This window comes from Stylophora pistillata, chromosome 14 (genome assembly GCF_964205215.1).
Source record: "Stylophora pistillata chromosome 14, jaStyPist1.2, whole genome shotgun sequence".
In the NCBI taxonomy this organism is placed as follows: domain Eukaryota; kingdom Metazoa; phylum Cnidaria; class Anthozoa; order Scleractinia; family Pocilloporidae; genus Stylophora; species Stylophora pistillata.
Genome location: NC_142532.1, coordinates 15,314,275 through 15,335,284, shown reverse-complemented (window position 1 = coordinate 15,335,284; position 21,010 = coordinate 15,314,275). Strand labels below are relative to the sequence as shown.

The 21,010-nt window shown below is 37.9% G+C and overlaps 3 protein-coding genes and 1 pseudogene across 7 annotated transcripts; 1 reads left to right on the top strand and 3 right to left on the bottom strand.

Annotated features, from left to right (window-relative positions):
- Positions 1–266: 266 nt before the first annotated feature.
- Positions 267–10,216, bottom strand: LOC111334204 (uncharacterized). 5 transcript variants are annotated; one of them, XM_088745580.1, is made up of 7 exons: positions 10,118–10,176; positions 9,136–9,201; positions 5,502–5,543; positions 3,167–3,420; positions 2,533–2,677; positions 1,664–1,788; positions 267–1,206 (listed from the first exon to the last, which is right to left on the bottom strand). In XM_088745580.1, the coding sequence occupies exons 4-7, from the start codon at positions 3,416–3,418 to the stop codon at positions 1,000–1,002; spliced, it is 729 nt and encodes a 242-aa protein (XP_088601706.1). In that variant the 5' UTR covers positions 3,419–3,420; positions 5,502–5,543; positions 9,136–9,201; positions 10,118–10,176; the 3' UTR covers positions 267–999. The 5 variants fall into 5 exon arrangements, with proteins under 5 accessions (XP_088601706.1, XP_088601705.1, XP_088601704.1 ...); XM_088745579.1 differs by lacking the exons at positions 9,136–9,201; positions 10,118–10,176 and adding exons at positions 6,395–6,534; positions 6,676–6,783; XM_088745578.1 differs by lacking the exon at positions 9,136–9,201 and having other exon boundaries at positions 10,118–10,216.
- Positions 10,217–10,505: 289 nt separating this feature from the next.
- On the top strand, positions 10,506–12,704 carry LOC148716754 (uncharacterized). Its single transcript, XM_088746031.1, has 4 exons — positions 10,506–10,950; positions 11,022–11,177; positions 11,253–11,383; positions 11,460–12,704. Exons 1-4 carry the CDS (start codon positions 10,523–10,525, stop codon positions 12,623–12,625), a joined length of 1,881 nt encoding a protein of 626 aa, XP_088602157.1. The 5' UTR covers positions 10,506–10,522; the 3' UTR covers positions 12,626–12,704.
- On the bottom strand, positions 12,652–14,333 carry LOC148716753 (uncharacterized). The gene is made up of 2 exons (XM_088746032.1): positions 13,962–14,333; positions 12,652–13,847 (listed from the first exon to the last, which is right to left on the bottom strand). Exons 1-2 carry the CDS (start codon positions 14,301–14,303, stop codon positions 13,137–13,139), a joined length of 1,053 nt encoding a protein of 350 aa, XP_088602158.1. The 5' UTR covers positions 14,304–14,333; the 3' UTR covers positions 12,652–13,136.
- A 5,371-nt stretch (positions 14,334–19,704) lies between these two features.
- Positions 19,705–20,554, bottom strand: LOC148716752 (uncharacterized; annotated as a pseudogene).
- Between the last annotated feature and the right edge of the window lie 456 nt (positions 20,555–21,010).

The window sequence follows — 21,010 nt, the reverse complement described above, 5'->3', positions numbered from 1 at the left end:
AATGTACTGCTGAAAGGTTAGGAGGATGACCAATCAACAGCCCGAAATTGGTAAGAAACACAAAAGCGCTCATGTTCGTGTAGACCCCTCACTGAATTTTAGAGCCTCTGCATTCAGAAAGAAAAGTGAAATTATCTCGACTTTAAACAGCCGAATTATCTTTTCCCTTTCACTCCTTGCATAGGATAGGAATTGTAGACGGTTTTACGGAGAAAGTACTTGACTTAGTAATTTAAACCCATTAAATAGAAAAAGACCACACATAATCGTCTAAATTTTTGGAGGTTTATTATAATAGGTAGACTACAAAGGTCATTGCAGTTCAAGTCTAGATTTAAAATCGGCTCAAATGCAGTAATATGAGTCTGCAAGCAGTTCGGTTCGGACGTAAGCCACCGACTCGAAGAATTCTAAGAGTTAAAAGTCATCTAGGGAAATTTTCCTCTTTCTCAGGTGAAATCATTTTTATAATAAACAAATAGATAATAATATCACCTGGTCTTCCTTGTTTCAACAAGATGACGGGGTACAACATCAAAGAATCAACTACAAATTCCATTAATCTCAGGAATTAATTTGAAGACTCGCGTTATTGGGGTTTAAAGGAGATTACAGGTACTGATTACCGTTTGAAAAACTTACAAATAGTAAATATTTTTCCAATTCATCTTTTTGTGTCTATGAAGATTAAAACATAGTCGTTTTTCTAAAGAGCAAGACATTAGAGCAGCCAGGTTTCACGGCAGCCTTAGCAACCAGGGGATACTGATACGATATTTTCTGATCTTAATTATGACGAACTACCACATTAAAACAAAAAAAAAGACCATCAACAAATTATTTCTACAATGCAAAAAATTACTGGAAAAGCCTCCGACTACTAAAGGTTAATGCTCTGATTACTTTTAGAAGAACTTACGATAATTCAACATTTTCCCACTTAATTCTTTCTTTTTTGTATTCAAGTAGGTTGAAATGCTCAACAGATCTTTGGCTGTCTCAGACAGATTTATCTGGTTTATTAAGAATGAAAAGAGCTTGAGGATTCGGATACTCCGGGTTCCAATTTTCAACCAGAGTTAGATATCCACTAGCATCACATCCCAGATAGTAGTCGCTGTTACGTTGTTTGAACATCGTATAGCTCCAGAAGTAATCAGGCTCAAAGATGGAGTTGTCTGGAGTCTGCACTGCCAGTGGTATTTCCTGAATTGAAAATTGATTTGAATTTAAAGATTTAATCTCTATGGTTGAATTACGCTCTTTTCCCTTGCTGCTTTACATAGCTATAAACTTGGATACTAATGAAACTGTTTCGTCCATGTACTTAGCAATTTCTAATTGAGTGTCGAAAGTAACACGGGATTACTTTAGTTTTGCTTTACTCCGCGCTGTGCTTAACAGCATTGATCTTCGTTTTACGTCATCCGATCGAAAAGTGCTCTTATTTACCTTAGAGTAAAAAGGCAGGCTTTCCGTATAGTACCCAGTTATTTTGAGGAGAAGCCTTAGAAAAAATTTATGAATGATTAAAAAAAATGGAATAAATTGGTTAAATGGGAATAAATAAGAATGACTCGATATATACTGATTACTAGATAGAAAGGTTTGGGAATAGACAAGCAAAGGAGAGAGGAATCAGATAGATTTTATCATTACTTACTACGGCTGTGATGGGGTTTCCTTTTCCATTTCCAGTCAGTGCTAACGTTTTGTTTGCGTCATCTTTGAATAACAAGCCAAAGAATGTTGTCGTAACTCTTGTTTCATCGATGGTCTCCATAAGAGCTAAATTTGAAACATAAGTTTGAGGAACTATATGAATTTCATGAAACAACAAAGGACGGAGAGTTGACGTAGTAATAGATAATCATCATTTTAGTTCCTACGCTGAGGGTCCATGAAACCGGTAATTTAAAAAGAGTTCCTCAATCAACCAGTTGAAAAGTCATACCAGTTGCTAAACCTGCAAAATTTTCAGTTCAATATCTTTATCAATGTTCTCTGGGCTCCTCGAGACCAGTTATGTCTATGAACTTTCAAAGAAATCGTAGTAAACTATTAGCCCCAAAATAGAAATGGCCAAGGTCGCAAAATTTTGGTAGAGGTTTAGGATGGGGAGCCTCCCTTGATAAATATAAGGAAGAAATGAAAATACACTCCCCCTTTTGATTACTGTTAGCGTTTGAGAAATAACATTTTCGCAACTTTACTTTGAAAAAATCCTTTGTTTCCACCTGCTACTAAATCGACGGTCATTTCTTGAAGGTTTAAGTGAGTAAAGTGACATTCGAAACGCAGCATCTAATATTAAGGCGGTTAATATTCACATCTCTCTTCCCTCCTTCAGTGTTTCTGCGTGAATATGTAGCTTAACGACTTGAACAGTTGTTCAAGGTGGCATCATCACACACAGGGATGTGGGGAGAGTTGTTAAAGAGACATGTACTAACAATGTTGCGATTGGAGTGTCTCAGGGACCTCTGGCAGACATTGGAGCCCGCGTTAAATAAGACAGAATTATGTACTTACTGTCACGGCCCGAGGAAAAACTCCCGTTGCAAGTCACAATGTCGTTGCTTGAGTTTCTCACCACAAGACCGTCATTTACTTTGCTGACTGGGCTCCACAGTCGATAAATGGTTTTTTGCTGGACTGGATGAAACTTGGTAGGAGACTAAAGCATAAACAAAAACCACACAGAAATTGATGAGTAAAATTAAATTTTTATGCAAACAGCGTCAGCTACACTGATCAGGCATTTCATTTTATGCGTTTGGCGTTTACGATGTTTATTTCTGGGTATCTGCTCACTATAGCTTACATTCACTGGTGCGTGATCTCATCGGAAACGAAAAAGAAATGTGTGTGCACAAGTTTAACTCGCTAGAACAAAACGATAGCAATACGATACTGTGAGAACATGAAATAAAAGTCGGTGATTCCTCGGATACTCAACACATACTGCTTCAACGCTACTACATTGCAACATTCCTTTCAGTTGACATTCCTAATCCGAAGATTGTCAAATTTGAATTTTTTCAGTCCTTGATTACTCGAAACGAGCTACTACGCGTGTGACAAGCGCTCTAGAGACTTCTTACTAGTAAAAAATATGCCACTTTAAGCTCGCTACTTAATAGGAATTGCCTTTTTTAAGCAGTACCTGTCCTACAAGTTTAGCTCGAAGTTCCATGCCATTTTTAAGAATTTCATCACTCTGGAGATCGACATAGGTTTTGAGTCTTTCATCGTATTTCTGGAACCTGAAATCACTTAGCTCCACTTCGCGCGGTAACACATCGGAGAAGGCTTTAAGGAAAAGAGGGAAAAATCCTTGAATATCTTCTCCTTTTGGACTGGAAATGCCTCGCCTCGTTTTCTTGTAGGTCACAAAGATATTAATCAGGTCGGCCATCTCTAGAATGTGGAAAATTCAGAAGGATATATCAGTGTATTTTGACTGTATTTCGGGTACAGGGTGTCTTCATATGTTATAAATTAGATCAAATATCAGACACTTTTATTGGATGAAATTCGAAGTTTCCCTTGAAAGTCATTAAAAGTGCTGATGCTGTTGTTCTTTTATGCAAATGACTGAATTATTGAAACCGCTTAATGAGATTTTCCTCTACAACGATTCTTCTACCTCTTAACCCTCTTCTTATAAGGTTACATATTCTATTACAACGCCAAAGACATAAATTACAAAATAGCGGAACCCAAAAGATTATCGTATTTTTCTTATGAACTGACCTCGTAAAAATACTATACCTCTCACTTCTGAGTAAAACATTGTGACTTATTGAATAGTTTAAAGTGCACCTACACCCAAAACTTTTTTTTCGCTTAACGAAGTAAGCTTATTTTTTTGAGTATTTCTGCGCAAAAATTTTTCTATTTGCTCAAATCTTCAATTTTCTATGCCCAGTCAAAATACGGAAAATCGGCCGCCATCTTGCCCCACGACCGAGTTTAAGAGGAATGGCTCTTGTGGGTAATGTGACGTCAAATCGAGAACACGAAAGTCTGCTTTTCACACATTTTCACTTGTTTGGGAAGGTTGTAGTCGATAATTGTCCGAAAATATGCCGACTAAGTGTGTTGTAGAAGGATGTAGCAACGTGCGAAATTTGCAAGAGGGTATCGCGCTTCATACAATCTCCATACAACACATCTAGTCGGCATATTTCGGACAATATCGACGACAATCTTCCCAAACAAGTGAAAATGTGTGAGATGCAGACTTTCGCGTTCTCGATTTGACGTCACATTACCCGCTAGCGCCATTCCTCTTTAAACTCGGTCGTGGGGCAAGATGGCGGCCGATTTTCCGTATTTTGACTGGGCATAGAAAATTAAAGATTTGAGCAAATTAAAAAATTTTTGCACAGAAATACTCCAAAAAATAAGCTTATTTCGTTAAGCGAAAAATAAATTTTGGGTTTAGGTGCACTTTAAGCTGCTTGTTCAGATAAGTTTATTATCCAACTTTGCTTCGCATCGCGAAAGCGACGAATTGGATTGAAGTTACGAAAAATGGCGAACAATTTCAACTGCTTTCTGACGACGAAAAGTCGGAATGGCTGGCGAATATCGATTAGATAAATCGAACGAAGAAAAGTAGTTAGACGACAATGAAATTTAATATTTATGGAAGAAAGTAGAAACAGCAACACGACCAAAACAATGAGAACTATCCTTTGCATACTTCTGTCACGCACTTCCCCCAAATAAATATCCGCGAAATTCACCCGCACTAAAAAATAACAAATTGGCGTGTTGGATAATAAATCTGTTATAAAATATTTTGTTTTATACTGTCACTGAGTATATTTGCTCGTTGCTTTTATTTTGAATGGCTCTACGGGCTCGTCAAAATACGGCACAACTCGTAAAAATACTCACTGATACTACGCAACAAAACGTCTAATAAGATACGTATAGACTGTTTCCGTGTCGCGTGACGCGGCCTTTAAATCTTGAACTGCTGAGAATTCAAAATCGCCCTTTATTTCAGTCAGTTAAAAACGTGAAATTATATCAAATGGTATTCCAGGTTTTTCGACTGATTTGTTCTCTATCTATAAATCAGTACACGCGTTGAACCTCACAATTTATCTGAATGACTATATCTTGAAAATTGTGAGAGGAAAGAAGTTTACAGCGAGGCCGACGGCTACAAAGAGGGTCGGATACCTGTTGCCCCGACGTTTGAACTGGAAAAAAAAAACAGCATTTTCGGGAAAAGGTAAACAAGTATATACGAGGGTGAAACGAGAACACATAATCATGATTTGTAGTAATTCAGTCTTTAGCACAATCTAACCCTCTAACTTTTGCCCCGGCTTTTGATGTTTGGTACCCTAGCTCTTACAGAAAAGCAAAGGTTTTCTAAGGTTTTATCTTCAAAAGCAATTCCCCGGAAAGTTTAAAAGGATTCTTAATGCTGTGGAAAAGCCCCTCAAAGGTTAAAGACCCTTTAGGCAATATCTGCTCACCTTTGCTATGCACAAAACTTCTAGGCTATGGCAAGTACACCTCTGCAGGAAGACAAAACTTGTTTATGGTAGGAAAAATTACACAAGGATTTATAACTGCAACTACTTAAACATGTCGTGACACAGCAGTGAAGCTGTCATCGTTTGCATCGCGCTCGTGAGAAGCATCATAATCGTGCCAATAACAGGAATAAAAAAGCCCGTGAAAACGCCGTCTAAAAGATGGAAAGTTCGATTAACTTTAAGGAATTTTGCGTGTGTATTGGATTGCTTTTACTATCGCCGAATGTAATTATTTGTTTCAGTTGTTTGATGGAAAACCTGTAAACTAGCTTCTAGCTAAGTGTTTCTCCACGTTAAACTGTCTATTTATTTTATATCTTATTTTATTTTTTTTAACACACGCAAACTTATTCTTGTTCAGGCGTGCGCGACACTAAATCCTTTGGGAAAATTTCCACCATTTGAATATCACAAATAGGATTTTCTTCCTTCACAAGTCTTGCTGGAAATTATACTTCTTGTTCTAACAAGTTGCCTTTTACGAAAACCACGCTGACAATGTAGATATAACATAAACTGACACTTCCTAAAAGACTTGGACGCAATGGACGAATGCCAAAACTAATCAGTAAAATAATCCACGGGGTATCAGCTTGAATTGTTTTGTGCATGATGCGTGCATGTCCAGTTATTTGGGTTTATTCTTTTTTCACTTCGGTTTACAAAACCGGCGCTTTAATCAATTGAGCTAACGGGGAGGGGGGGGGGGGGGGTTCGAATAAATAAATAATTAAATAATAAGGATATCTAATATTATATATAAAAGATTGTAAAGTATAACAAAGGTATATGCGAAATAGAAAAGTATAATGCTGAGAACAAATCTTAACAATTGATTTCCTAGAGGCGATGAAGTTATCAGCATTTCTGGTATCCAAGTCGATGGTGTTCCAGTCCTTTCCACAGCGTGAGACAGTTTTGTTCAATAAGTTGTGTGAAATAAGGCGATTTCGCTTAACCAAAGACCAACCTATTGACATGATAATGAAGCTATCAACACCTGCTCCAAGATATCAACCCAAAACACTCAACAAGAACATTAAATTCGCTCCATCATTCAAGAATATCAAACAGATGGTTCAAGCTTAAGAAGATAACATTATTAATCCACCTCCAGAGTTTCGAGATGATTATAAGCCTGTTCCTCTTCCAAGAACAAAAACGCCTATCAAAATGCCTGTTCCACCACCAAGAACAAGAATCAATGAGACAAACTAGGCTTTCAAAGGATTCACTGAAACATCTGAAATAAACATCAACAATCATAAAGATCCATTCATTCAGATGCAGAGTACAAGATTGGCTATTCAAAAATATGTTAACCGAAATGAAAGGCCTCAAATTCACAGAGACATTAAAGATCACCTTCGAGAAGCCGAGTAATGATGAAGTTATAACGGAAACAGCATATTTTAACAGTTCACCTCAGACAATAATAAATGAAACGGAAACAGCAGACTCTGTACAATCAACCAAACAACATATATTAAATAAAATTGCACAATGGATATCAGAGGAATCTGGGGCTATTCAATCTATTGATAATCACTACCTGAATACTGTCCTATATAATCCAACGAGGGGGTCTTCCTATATTCAACTTCCATCAGAACAGAGGCATAATAAAAAAAGGATTGATAAATATGAAAAATACGGATAATGAATGCTTTCGTTGGTGTCATATTAGACATTTGAATCCACAAGGGAAGTATCCCAGGAGGATGAAAAAAGTTGACAAAGCTTTCATTGAAAAATTGGATTCCTCAGGAATTGAATTTCCAGTACGTAACTACAAATCAATAAGATAGAAAAGCAAAATAAAATTAATATCAATGTATTCGGCTATGAAGATAAACAAAGATATCCAATATATGTCAGCAAAGAGAGAAATGAAGATCAGATGAATCTTTTATTAATAACAGAAGAGAAAAACTCACATTATGTACTGATAAAATATTTTGATAGATCAATATACAACCAAACTAAACAAAAGGGAGAAAGCACTTTTGCATGTATCGTTTGCAGTGTTTCAGTTCTGAAAAGGTATTAACTAATCATAAAGCTGATTGTCTCATAATAAATGGAGCTCAAGCTATAAAGATGCCGACTAAAGACAACAACATATCGAAATTCAATAATTATCACAAGCAACTGCCTATTCCGTTTGTAATCTATGCCGATTTTGAAGCAATGACAGAAAAAGTATAAGGCTGCCAACAAGCCGATGATAAATATTTCACTGAAGCTTATCAAAGACATACTGACTGTAGATATGGCTAGAAGGTCGTCTGTTGTTATAATGACAAGTACACAAAAGCTATGCAAATCTATAGAGGCCCGAAAGCTTTTTACAAATTCATGGAACAGATGCTTGAAGAGGTAAAATGCTGTAAGGAGGTTATTAAATTCAAATTTAACAAACCACTAAAAATGACAAAAGAAGATGAAGAACAATTCCAAAAAGCTGATAAATGTCATATTTGCGGACAGGAACATACTGAAAAAGATATTCAGATCAGAGATCATTGTCACGTATTCAGAAAATACAGAGGTTTGGCTTATCAAGATTGCAATCTTAACTTTCAGATCAGTGATAAAATACCTGTAATCTTTCACAATTTGAGAGGGTATGATTCCCACTTTATTATGCAAGAAATTGGAGAGATTGTCAATAATAACAAATACACAAATAAAAAAGGAGAAGAGTGTCAAATGAACATCAATGCAATCCCAAATAATATGGAGAAGTATATGGCTTTCATACTTGGGAATCATCTTACTTTTGTTCGGATAGCTTTCTATTCATGAGTTCAAGTCCTGATAAACTAGTCAATAATCTTCCAAAAGAAGTTTTCAAATATACATCACAACAGTTTAAGAAAAAAAAATTCAATCTTAGGACTCGAAAAGGCGTTTATTCTTACGATTACATTGACAGCTTTGCCTAAATTCGGTTCTGTCCTCGTGTACCGGTTCACAAGAGCCGTTACAAAAGACCGAACAATACACAACAGCTAACCAATGACTCCTAAATAAAGAAAGAACAATGGTAATTCCCTTATGAACCGGTACACCAGGACAGAACCCTAAATTCAATGAGACAGAATTGCCAACCAAAGATGAATTTTACAGCATACTGTATAATGAACATATTTTAGATGATGAATACGTACATGCTCAAAATGTATGGAATGCTTTCAAGTTAAAAACAATAGGTGATTAACATGATTAATACCTCAAGGCTGACATATTGTTGTTAGCTGATGTCTTTGAGAATTTTAGAAAAACTTGTCTTCAATATTATAAAATCGACCCTTGCCATTATTTCACAAGCCCTGGACTATCTTGGGATGCTATGTTGAAAATGACTGATATCAAACTTGAATTGATGACTGATATTGACATGTTCCAATTCATTGAAAAAGGCTTGAGAAGAGGTACTGCTTATATTGCTCATCGGTATGGAAAAGCGAATGACAAATACATGAAAACATATGATGAGAAGGCGCCCTCAAAGTATGTCATGTACCTTGATGCTAATAGTCTGTACGGTTGGGCTATATCGGAATACCTTCCAACTTGTGGATTCCGATGGTCGACAAAAAGCAGATCGATAAAACGAACCTTGGAGTTTATACTGAAGAAAGTAAAAAGGGATTAATATTAGAAGTGGACCTTGAATACCCAGAAGAATTACATGATTTGCGTAACGACTATCCTCTCGGACCAGAGAAGGTCAAAGTCACACCAGACATGTTATCAACATATTGCAGAAAAATAGCTGATAAATTTAACATATCAACAGGTATTGTATCAAAACTTATCCCAACATCATCGAATAAAGAGAAATACGTTCTTCATTACCGAAATCTTCTATTATATCTTAACCTTGGAAAGAAATTGAAAAAATTTCATAGAGTACTTGAATTCAATCAGTCACCGTGGTTAAAACAAGACATTGGCCGTTTTCACACTAGAGGACGGACAAATCGTCTGGACGGACAAATCGTCTCAGACGCACAAATCGTCTGATGTGAAAACGGGAAGAACAAACTTTTCGACGAGCAAATCGTCTGATATTTGGCAGTCTGGAAAGACGATTTTTTGAAGACCATTTGTCCGTCGAGAAGAACAAGTCGACGACAGTACGACTTAAATTCATATCAGACCGTGAAATGTTCGATTTTCTTGCCACGAGGAAATAGGACTAGCAACAGAGCGAGGTTTTATGGGAAGTTTCGACGTGGCGGCATTTTGCTTTCTCTTTTGTGTTGTGACTGTTTTAAAAAGCGCATAAGATATTTCAGGTCCTTCTGGCTAACAAAGGAAATCGATCAGAAAGCGACAACATGTAGCGATCTTTCTTGTCCTGTCAAGAAAGATGCAGTTTGCCTTGCGAAAGTGATGACGCAGGAATATTGGCAGCTGAAGGCTTTTGAAATTCCCCGCAGTATATATACCTTCCTTGGTCATGTAACTCACTAAATGGTCTTCAAAGCGACCCTTTGCCTCTATTTTAAGTTAGATAATGGTTAGCCTTCCTATATACCTACCTTGAAATTCAAGTTTTTTGACGACACACAAATGATGGGGCTGATTAGCGTAATGATTAATACATCGGAAATGCGCAATAACTTTTATTCTAATTCTGCATGCGTGGTTTAGTTGGACAGCGGTTTCCTATACTAGTGTACGCGAAAGCGAGGCATCGGGTCAAGCTTTCTCGAATATTACACGAGTTGTGAAGTCAATTTCAGAATGAACGTTGGAAATTTTGAATTATTTCCAAAATCAGTGTTTATATCTGCCGAAGGGTAAGTGAAAATATGAAGCGGTAGGTGTCCTCGTGACATTGCGAAAGGAGGGCTGAAGGAATGGCTGTGTTAAAACTCGTGATATTCCTCTTATTCTCTTCTTGCGCATACCCATAATGCCTTGCGCCTTGGGGGGTAACCTGGATGAAAAAAATGGCGTCTTGTGCTTCGAAAAGTAAGCCTTGCCTGAAATATCCAAAAACCTACAAAGAAGTCTCTGGTTCAACAAAACCAAAACTAAAAGAGCTCTGTAGAGCTTTAACAATTGATTTGGAGAAGTCAGTTGGAAAAAAAGCACTCGTAAATGTCGTTTGCAATGCTTTGAACATATCGACTTCTGGCTCTGTCAAGAGTAAACATGACACAGTCACTACGAAAAAAACTGATATTCCATCGCTTGCATGCCTACAAAAGCTGAAAGACTGGCAGAAAAGCTTAAAAGGAGTCCCTCTGATGATGGAGGAGTGGATTGTAAAAGAATTCTTGATAGGATCTGGCTACAAACAGCAAGCTGTTCGGAAATATAAGACGCTTCGCTCGTGGGAACACAAGCAAGGAATTCACTCTGTAAAGTAAGTCAATCCTTCTTAATTTTAATGTTTCATTTCGTTAAATTTATATTCTCGCTTTCGTATTATTTCAGAGTCCATTTATTGCCAGAATATCAGAAATATTGGGCCCTTAGGGCGAGTTGTAACCCGTCGTTTTCGACAGACAGTGAAGAGAGCAAGTTGATGTACTTGGTCCTAGAACGGTCAACTAGCAAGCCAGTTTTCTCGCACTGTACTTGTACAGTTGGGTAAGTTAACGATTTTGTATTAATATCCTCTGAATTCAATACATAGCTCACGAATTTTGTATTTTTTATTCTTAGATTAAGAGGAGACTGTAGTCATATTGGAGCTCTCATGTTCATGTTGTGTGATGTTGTGGCAGAGGGACAGCAACAGCTTCCTCCTGATCCTACATGCACTGATTTACCTTGCTCTTGGTCTAACCCTAAAGGTAAACATATTTATTATATGATGGTAAAGTATTACAGCAGTCGATACCTTACATGTATGTTTTTTATCTCTTTTAGGAGCCAAGGCTGAGCAAATCCTCATAGAGGATATCAATTTTTACAAGGCTAATTTTGGCAAAGAGCCACCACTGAAAAAGCTTAAACCCTCCCCTTCTGTAACAGAAGTTTACTATGGTGTAGATGAAAGTCAAAGGAAATTGATTGATGAGAGAAAATTGGAATTAAAGCAAAACATTTTCCTTGCAAATGAAGGAAAAGCACTACCGCCTATTTTCCATATCCTTGGATCAAAGAGGGAGGAAAGTATCAGTACTCCAATCCCTACAAATCTGCCAGACATACTACAGGGACATGATGTTCGCCTAATATACTGTTCTGAAGTAGAAATTGAAACAGAATCTACTGAAACTGACAGCTCAGATGATTTCCTGAGCCCTCTTCATGTTCATCCTGCATCTTTGCAAGATATATACAACAAAACACAATCAATACTGGAGCATATCACTGTAGATGATACCAAGATAGAGCAAATAGAGCAGTTGACACGAGATCAGTCAAAAAGCAGTATGTGGCTCAATGAGCGCATTCCCCGCATTACAGCATCTCAATGCAAGCGTGCTCTAATTAGAGAAACCACAAGTCCTACAAAAGCTATAAGAGACATTCTTGGCTATAACGAACGTTATGAATCTAAGTACATGAGGGATGGTATTGATTCTGAATCAGAAACTCTCAGGCATTATTCTAGTATGACTGGACACAAAGTAGAAAAATGTGGTCTCTTTGTTTCTAAGACACATCCATTCCTTGGAGCCTCTCCCGATGGACTCCTGGGCAAGAAGGGGGTCATTGAAGTAAAAAGAGTGCACCCTTATGACGCTGAAAACTTGGAACAAGCTCTCCTCCGGCAGCATATTATCAAGGAAATAGATGGATCACTACAACTCAATCCTAATCATCAATATTACCATCAAGTACAGCTGCAGATGTTTTGTACAGGGAGGACCTGGGCACATTTTGTAGCTTCTGATGGTAAAAACATTATCATCAAAACAGTTCTATATAATAAGGAATTTATGGATGCTATTTTGCCCAAGCAGAAGAATTTTTATTATAACATACTTTTACTAGATCTAGCATACACTAGAGTAAAAGATGGGATAGACAAGATAGGTAAACCAGGTTTTAGTTATTCAATGCTATGTAACTTAAGGAATAACTGATGAGACAGTAACTGCATTGTCACCAATAAATAGAGTGATTTTTATTTGATTCTGAAAGAATTGTTAGGCTAACAGCTGCTAGTAGTTATCAAGCTCTTTGGTTTACTACTTGGTAATTTTCTTTTCACAGTCAAGAGATTATCATTCTAGGTATTTATTGCCAACATAATAGCACACATGTTCATAAGTCTTAAGCTTTCATTGCTTCACATTTCATCAATACATAAAGGTAACATATTAATATATTGTAGAACTTTTTTGCATTAAAAGTCATGACTCATTTATACTTAATACATTGTGGCAGTGAATAAATTTTTCATTACAGAAAATATCACCATTTTAGGATCAAAATAAATATTTTTAACAGGGTTTTTGCAAGACAACACAATCAAAATTGCTTATTTTTGATAAAAAGCTAGACCTTTATGTTTCTTGTTCATTATGTCTTGATGGCTACTATGTATCTTACATGTTTTGCAACAACAACTCTGATAAGTATTATTAAACTTATTTATTTGATTATGGGTGACTGAAAATTTACTAAATACCCACAAACAGTAAAGATTTGCTCTGCGAGGTGAACCATGGACAAGCGTACTTCAAACTGATCTGGCTTTCCTAGCTCTTCGCAATACTCAAGCATTTGGCAAAGATCTTTCAGATGAAAGTATAGTAAGTTGATCCATGTTGTAAAAATTCTACTGATCGTAGATTCGCTTACTCCAAATCGAAGGGCTGAGTCTGTCAGTGTCAACCCTAAACGTAGACGAACTACCACCATAAATAACTCTTCCTCCAAGGTCAGTTTAGCTTGTGTTTGCCTTGTTGAGGAAGCTTTAGCTTGCATACTAGATCCTCTCCAATTCTTCTTTTTATCTAATGCAATGCAATCCAGATAGTCAAAGAGAGCCTTGAAGGTACTGTAATTAGGAAAGCCAGTAAACGTCTGAGACTGCCTGTCATTATTTTTCAAATTATCAAGGTTCAGAGAACGTGACTGAAGACAGTCATTCTGTTCTTCTAGTTCAGCAACTCTCTGGTGTAATCTTGTCAACTCATCTATAACTGACTGATCTAGTTTCAAAGAGTTTGAGTCAATTTGTGTCCTACAGTATTCGTGTTCTTTAAGGCTGTTGTCTGAGCTTAAACAGGCTCCCCAAACATTGTGGTCGTCTATGCATGGCACTTCTTGTTTTGGCCTTCCTTTTACCTCCTTGCATCCCTAAAAACATGTTGAATATTACATACTCGTTAAATCATGCTTGAATATGTATAGGTCGTGTTTTAGATTGGGTTATGGCACATATACTTTCGAATAGACTTCAAGAAAGCTTACCTGTACAAGCCTCCTTCGTTTTGGCTTTTGTGGAATGTTTTCATCGTTTTCGATTGTTTTGAGACTGTTTCTACTTCTCCTAGGCGTCTGGAGATTGTGGCTGTGACAGAAAATTGATGGAGTGTATGATTTACTTTGGGAATCATCAGATTTAACTCCACCAACAAAGTGTGCAGAACACAAGCGAGTATTGTCAGAAGGCTCCCAGTGTTCGCGTCTAATTCGTTGAATCCAAGCTTTTCTTCGAGAAGAATCTTTAGGAATCCTGTAGAACTGTAGTTCTGGGTTTCTTTTGCGGTTGTTTGAGCAGCCGATGCCACAGAAAAAGTCATTTTTCCCCATTTTTCGCTAGCGAATGTCACGCCACGAAAAGAAAATGGCGTCGAGTGAATCACAGTTACCCCCCAAGGCGCAAAGGATTATGGGTCATGTGCAAGTAAAGAATAGAGGATTCCCTGGAGGAAGATACTGACGACATTGAGCTTCAGCTAAGTCAGAAGGTAGGCATTCCGTTGGAAAGGAATGATGTATCTGTTTGTCATCGAATTCCAAGCAGTAGGGCATCAGTGGATCCTGCCATAATAGTAAAGTTTGTGAGACGAGAAATAAGGGAAAGTTTGCATCGGTGTCATCAAGCGTCCAAAAGAATTTATTTAGGGCTATGTAAATAATTCTTTTATTCTTTTATTCTCGTAGGATCAATGTAGTGTGGGATATTTGTATCTGTTATGTAATTTGTTTTCTTCACTTGTGTAACCTGTTATGTAATTAACCTTTATTTTAATATATCAAATAGTTTTCTTCCTTCTTTTCTGGCACCTTGAGTCCACATGTATATAAGGATTTGGGTGGTTTCGGTGTGAGGTTTTTTTTTCTCCCTGTTTTGAGAGAAGGTCACTGGTGAAGGTTTGAAAGTTACGGAGACTCGTTTGGATCAGGGCACGTTTTAATCACTGAAGAGTCATGCAGTAAAATCGTTCCTTTACACGACAGAGAGTTCATTTGTCGGGGAGCGTATGTGTGCCGAGAAGCTGGCCGAAGAAAGCGCAGAAGAAGGAAAAGAGAAGATTATTTTCTGTCAGAGGTTGAAGACAACTGAGGGTGAAGACAGTGAAGACAACTGAGTCAAGAAAAATCTGAGCGACGACCGAATTAAGTGAAGCAGGAAACTTCTACGTTTAGCTGGGTTAAACGTGAGTTTGGCTTGTGAATCGTAAGTTTGGTTTATCAGTTGTTTGTTGGTGGAACGTAGTTGGGTTAAGGACAGGTTAGGCACAGGGACGCGAGGGCGAGCTGAACTGAAAAAGAAAAACCTACCCTTTTTTTATTATATCTTAATAGTAATACTCTTGTCAATAGATTTAGTGTATTCAGTTGTAGTTTTAAATTATCGTCTTCCTGTAAATTAATTATGGTACTAAATAATTCAGCTCATTGTATTGTCGTTATTGTTAGTTACTTTATTGTCTTACTTAGAATAATAAATATTTGTAGGCCAATGTTTAGTTGTGTTTTGGCGTGTCTTATCGGGCTTTTTTTGTGCTGAATGTTTTGTGTGTGTTAGAAGGCGTCCACCTTTGCAGCGTGGTATCGTCACAATCGGGCAAGGAAAAGGATGAAATCCCATGTCATTCAACTTGTCAACAAAATAGTGATTGATAATTGTGAAATAGCTGACCAAGAATCAATAGCCAATGTACTTAATGAATTTTTTTGCTAATGTAGGTAGCAATCTTGTGAGCTCCATTCCTAGTGCTACTCAAACTGCCAGGGAGTTCACGTCACCTCCTATTTGTGATAGTTTGTTTTTGTCTTCGGTGACTGCAAATGAAATTGAAGTAGAAATAGCCAAGCTTAAAGGGATACTCCCTAGCCTGTGATGGAAATTTGAGAATAGACGGATAATGACTTAAATAAAACAGATCTTTTGAAGAACAGGGTAAATCTTTTGTAGTTTTCGTTTAAATTTGAAACTTTTCTCAACGCGTGGTTCGAGCGTAGGGGCTTTGCCTCCCAACGGAAGTGACGTAGGTGGGAGAACTCATTCGACTTCCGTTGAGATTTCTTTTACAAGAGCACCAGGATTTCTTCAAAATCAAAAACGCGCCCCAAAAATACAATAATACCGCAACGATGTGGGGCCGGTGGATGTTCCAATACACGTAGCGATGGAGTAAACCTTCATAAATGGCCCGAAGATCCTTTTTTTCGCTTGGTTATGGACGAGAGCCGTGAAAAACACGCGATCCGATTTTGTGAACCCAACAAACTCTAGCCGTCTGTGCAGCATTCACTATTTCACTGCAGATTCTTTTGAGTAACAGTCGGTTCTGGCGAAATCTATGGGTTTAAAGATGAAAGCCCCTCTAAAATACAATGCTCAGCTGTTCCCTTAATTTTTTATATTAATCCGCCTGTAAAAAGAATAAAAGGCTCGACGACGAAAAGAAACTCTTATCTTCACAAGTCCGTGACACTAGAGCGGGATTATCGAAACAAAATTGACAACAACTACGTGGAGCTTACAGAAAACGGGAAGCTGCAAGGGTATGCACTACCTGTAAAAGAAATATAAACCTGTATGCATTGAATGAAAAATGAAGCAAAAAGCCTTCTAAACTTATAACCGAACTCATTTACCCGGTGCGTGTTCCAGATCCTCGATGCACATACAGAAATTGAACAGCTGTCCCTTTCAAAGAGCGTACTGAAGAATTAGGTTTGGCATGAGCAGAATTCTCACCGCAAGCTCAAGATGTCAGCACCAGAACTCCCAAAATAGGGAAAGATGTCTCTTGGCAGGTTGTCAGACGTCCGTTCCAGTAAAGAGTAAAGGCACACAGCGCACTTTGCTCAAGGAGTTCATTGCGTCCACCCCGCTTCAGAGTGACGAGGAAAATTCGGATCAAGAGGAAGAAGGTGAAGAAGAAGTAAAAGAATGAGGAATTACGCAAGCTTAAAATTTACATAACACGTGCAGCGAATGCGAAAGAATAACAGCTTTATCATGTTAAAAACAAATGCCGGTCGTAATCAAGTTAAGGTCCTACATTTTTAAGGTCAAAAACTGCTGCATTTGTCAAATCTAACGCTCACTTCACTTTGCGAAGTGACAAACGAAGAGATTTCGCCAAAAGGCGAAAATTGTAACACAGAGAAATCGCTTACCTGTCTGTTTGGTAATCGCTTGAATGGATCAGCCTCATCTAATTCATTCGAGGAGTCAGAACTAGCCTCACTGTCGTAAGGCTGAAACACATATGGTTGATTTCCTTGAGCGTCTGCACTCTCGATCACCGACGATGAATCCAAAAAGGAACTACTCGAATCACTGGAGTCGGACTCCATTACGATCGCTCGTATGTTTTTCAGTCCTCCTTTCTTCGTCATTGATCACGTGTTTAAATAGGAGCCATTTCAACTTCCAGTCTTTACATAATGAGTGAATTTCGCGCTTTTACACCAAGGAGTTTAATCGAAAGAAAGGTTTTAGAGAACTTTTTCTTCTTCCAGCAGTTGTTTTGGCAAAAGATCTACATTTTAATTAAATGTTAAAATTTGGTGGAGAGTATCCCTTTCATGCCAGTAAAACTGTGGGTCCTTGCAGTATCTCCATTGTTATTCTTAAGATTCTTAAGTGTGAATTATCAGGTCCTTTACAGACCATATTTAACACATCTTTTCTTATTGGAATTGTCCCTGAGAAATTTAAGATGGCTAGAGTAATCCCAAATTTTAAGAAAGGTTCTCAGACAAGCTTAAATAATTATACACCCATTTCTCTATTCTCTGTTTTTAACAAGTTGTTAGACAAGCTTATGTATTAACGCATAGCCAGAAAATGTGGACGGCAAGCGGCAGTCAACGCGGGCGCAAAAAGAAAAATAAACCACAATGGCGGTTAGAGCGAATAAAAGAGTAAGTAAGGGCTATTACAAGGATTTAATTGATGTGAGCACTGCTGTTGAAAATAACGTGAATAAAAATACCTTCTCGGGTAAGTTGGAATACCAAAAGAAAATATCTGACCTTCACTGTGATCAACCTCTTGAGCCTTTTCTTCGCCTCTGACAAGACAATACCATTCGTTAATGGTGCTATAGGCCAAGGCAATTGTCAAGGCTATTTTTCTTGCTTCTCTGTCTCTTCAATATTGCAGTGAGATGTCCACAACGTTGATTTTCCAAGTTTCAAATGATTTAACTGGCGGTATATCAGACATGGCACATATGAATATAATTATTTTAGCAAAAAATCCCTCCCGCGTTCCCACTTTTTTCGGAAATTTGTATTCAGCGGCTTCTCTGTTTTAGTGTAAATAACTCGTGTATGGGGAATTACGAAGAAAAACAAAGATAGCTGCCAAATAGCTGTCGAGAAGAAGGAAAACAAACCGTCTATGGAACGTTTTCCCCTCAATGATGGCGCCGATTCCACATTGGTCTCACTTTCAAAGAAGCCTGCTTTTCGTCTTGAAAAGGCAGTGCCCTAGAGTGTGTTTTTTCGGGAGAAAAACGTTTGGTTTGCAAGGGTTACATCTCATCTTTTCAATAGTAAGCTGGGAAAACTTGTCGGGACAAGAACGTTTTCTCCTCACGCTCAGAAAGGCATGAAGTTAAGTGATTTTTTAAGAGGTTAGTAAGTTAGGGCTTCATTGTGTTTGTCTAGAGTTCTTGTCATCGCAAAAGGCAGTGGCTTGACTGAAATTATTTTCATTTCCTGTGCGATAAAAATGTAGTTCGATTATAGCTTTATTAATTTTTAAGCTGGGGAAAGTGTCCATTTGAGTGGAAATTACAAAAATTAGGTACGTAAAAAATCTCCTCCATATTTCCTTTATGTTCTGCCGCCAAATTTAATCTCTTTTCGTGTTATATGCGCATGCTTACGGCCAAGTTGGCAGCCATGTTGTCCGAAATTTGTGGCTATGGGATAATTGACTTTCTTAACAAGAGAAAACTTATTTACGGTAAGCAGTTTGGTTTCCGCTCTCACTACTCAACTGAATATGCAGTTCTTAGTATTATTGACCAAGTACAATTGCCCATTGAAGATCATCATTATGATTATTCTTGTGGAATATTCCTAGACTTTAGCAAAGCTTTTGATACTGTTAATCACCAAATTCTACTAAAAAAAGACTTGACCACTATGGTATCAGAGGTGTTGTTTAGGACTGGTTTACTTCATACTTAAGTAATAGATGAAAGTTTGTTTCTGTTGCTGCTATTACGTCAGGCACTCAGACAGTGTCCTATGGTGTGCCCCAAGGGTCAGTGCTTGGATCACTTTTATTCTTAATTTATGTAGATGATTTTCATAATGGTTCAAACTTTTGGATTTCCATCTTTTTGCGAGGCGATAGCCAAAAGCGACTCTAGCTTTTTGAGTGCTTAGCAAACGTCCCAAGGGCATCCATAACTCAATAGTGTACGCTGTGGTGTTACCATTTGTTTTATAACATGACATCGATACATTGGGGCCATAGAATTCCCTTTTATTGAACCAGTGAATGTTCGTGTAGTCTTACATGACCAAACAAATCAAGCGCGCGAAAGGTAGGCATTGCACAACTAGCAGCACGGGTTCACTCGTCAAGTCAATCAAAGACACTTTTACTGAAATCCACGAGAAAAAAGCTCTTTCTGAGCTTTGTATCTATAGACAATCGTTGCAATTGCTCAATCATGAGAGAAGTGTCCGACGAAAGTAAAAAAACCGTCTTTTAATGTTATTTAAAAATTTACTTAATTTCGGAGGAAGAATTGTTGAAAACAAGTTTGACGTTTTGAATACTGCAGTCGCCGAAAAGCGATTTCGTTGCCACTTGTTTGATCTGGAACGATATGGATTGCTGAGAAACTTCTGATGGCTGGCTGTGATTGTTGGTGGAGGAAGAAAATGCTTTCGACAAGACTTGACTGCAGTTGTGATGTCGATGGACGAGAGTTGTAGCTCACCAGAGACTGCTCACTGCAGTGTTTGAAATGGCCATGATGAGGCGGTTTGAAATCCCAGCCAGTTTTACACAATGATTTGTGTAAACTTTGGATAAACGCGCTTCTTCGCTGATATTTTTCATCATTTCAGCGAGGCTGTATATTCCAAGCGGTCGTGCTTCGTACCAAACTACATCTTCCGCTGTGCTGTTTTTCTTCGGACACTGGAAAAAGGCAGTGCACTTTGGATTGACTTTCTGCAGGTAGAGCTTAAGTGCCTTCTAGCCATCATCTCGATCTTGTGTTTCATACATTCTAGCTTCTTTTTCTGTGCTGTTTCTACTTCGTTCAATCCTCCAGGAAGATTCTTCGATATTTCATCGTGGCTCATTGTTGCTTACCTTCGTCCAGCCGCATCGATTTCAAACTTGAGGCTCTTTGTCGTCAAGCTTCTTTTACCTTCACGCCCCCTTCGGCCAAAAAAAAAAAAAAGGACAACATGAAACCAAACGTTCCTCAGCAGGAAAGGGGTTGAGACAATGAAAAGACTTCACTGTATTTCAATTTCTAGAGGTCTTCCCCCTCGATAGCAGGTTTGTGTGAGACATTTTCTTTGCCGCTTCGCTTAGGGCTTCTCATTTGTTTATCAAGCATCAAATTTGATCTTGAAAATCTTGAATCAGTGGAAATTTTTAAGGTCTCTGTTTAAAGGAGGGGCATCGAGGTATCTTTCATTGGAATGATGGAATCCCAGTAAGCTAGATTTGCTGTAATCTTTGCCCTTTTTCGTTGTGGCTTCTGCCTAAAACCTTCAAGTTCGCTTTCACTTAAACTCGCAAATCTCTTTGCAGGTGGTTGAGGAAATGAGAAATCAAATAATGTAACGGATGGCATTTCTGTCTCATTTTCCGGCATCTTCGAAGACCGTTTCCACATTTCCGGCAGAAGAGGCTCCAGCCATTATTTAAAGAAACAGTTCCCTACGAAACATTTGCTCACTTGGAAACATTTGCTCACATCAGCATCGTACACCCATGGGCAAATGGTGTACACTTAATTGACCAATTAGAGTGCGCGCTTTACTTTGGTTGTGTTATAATATGATTTGTA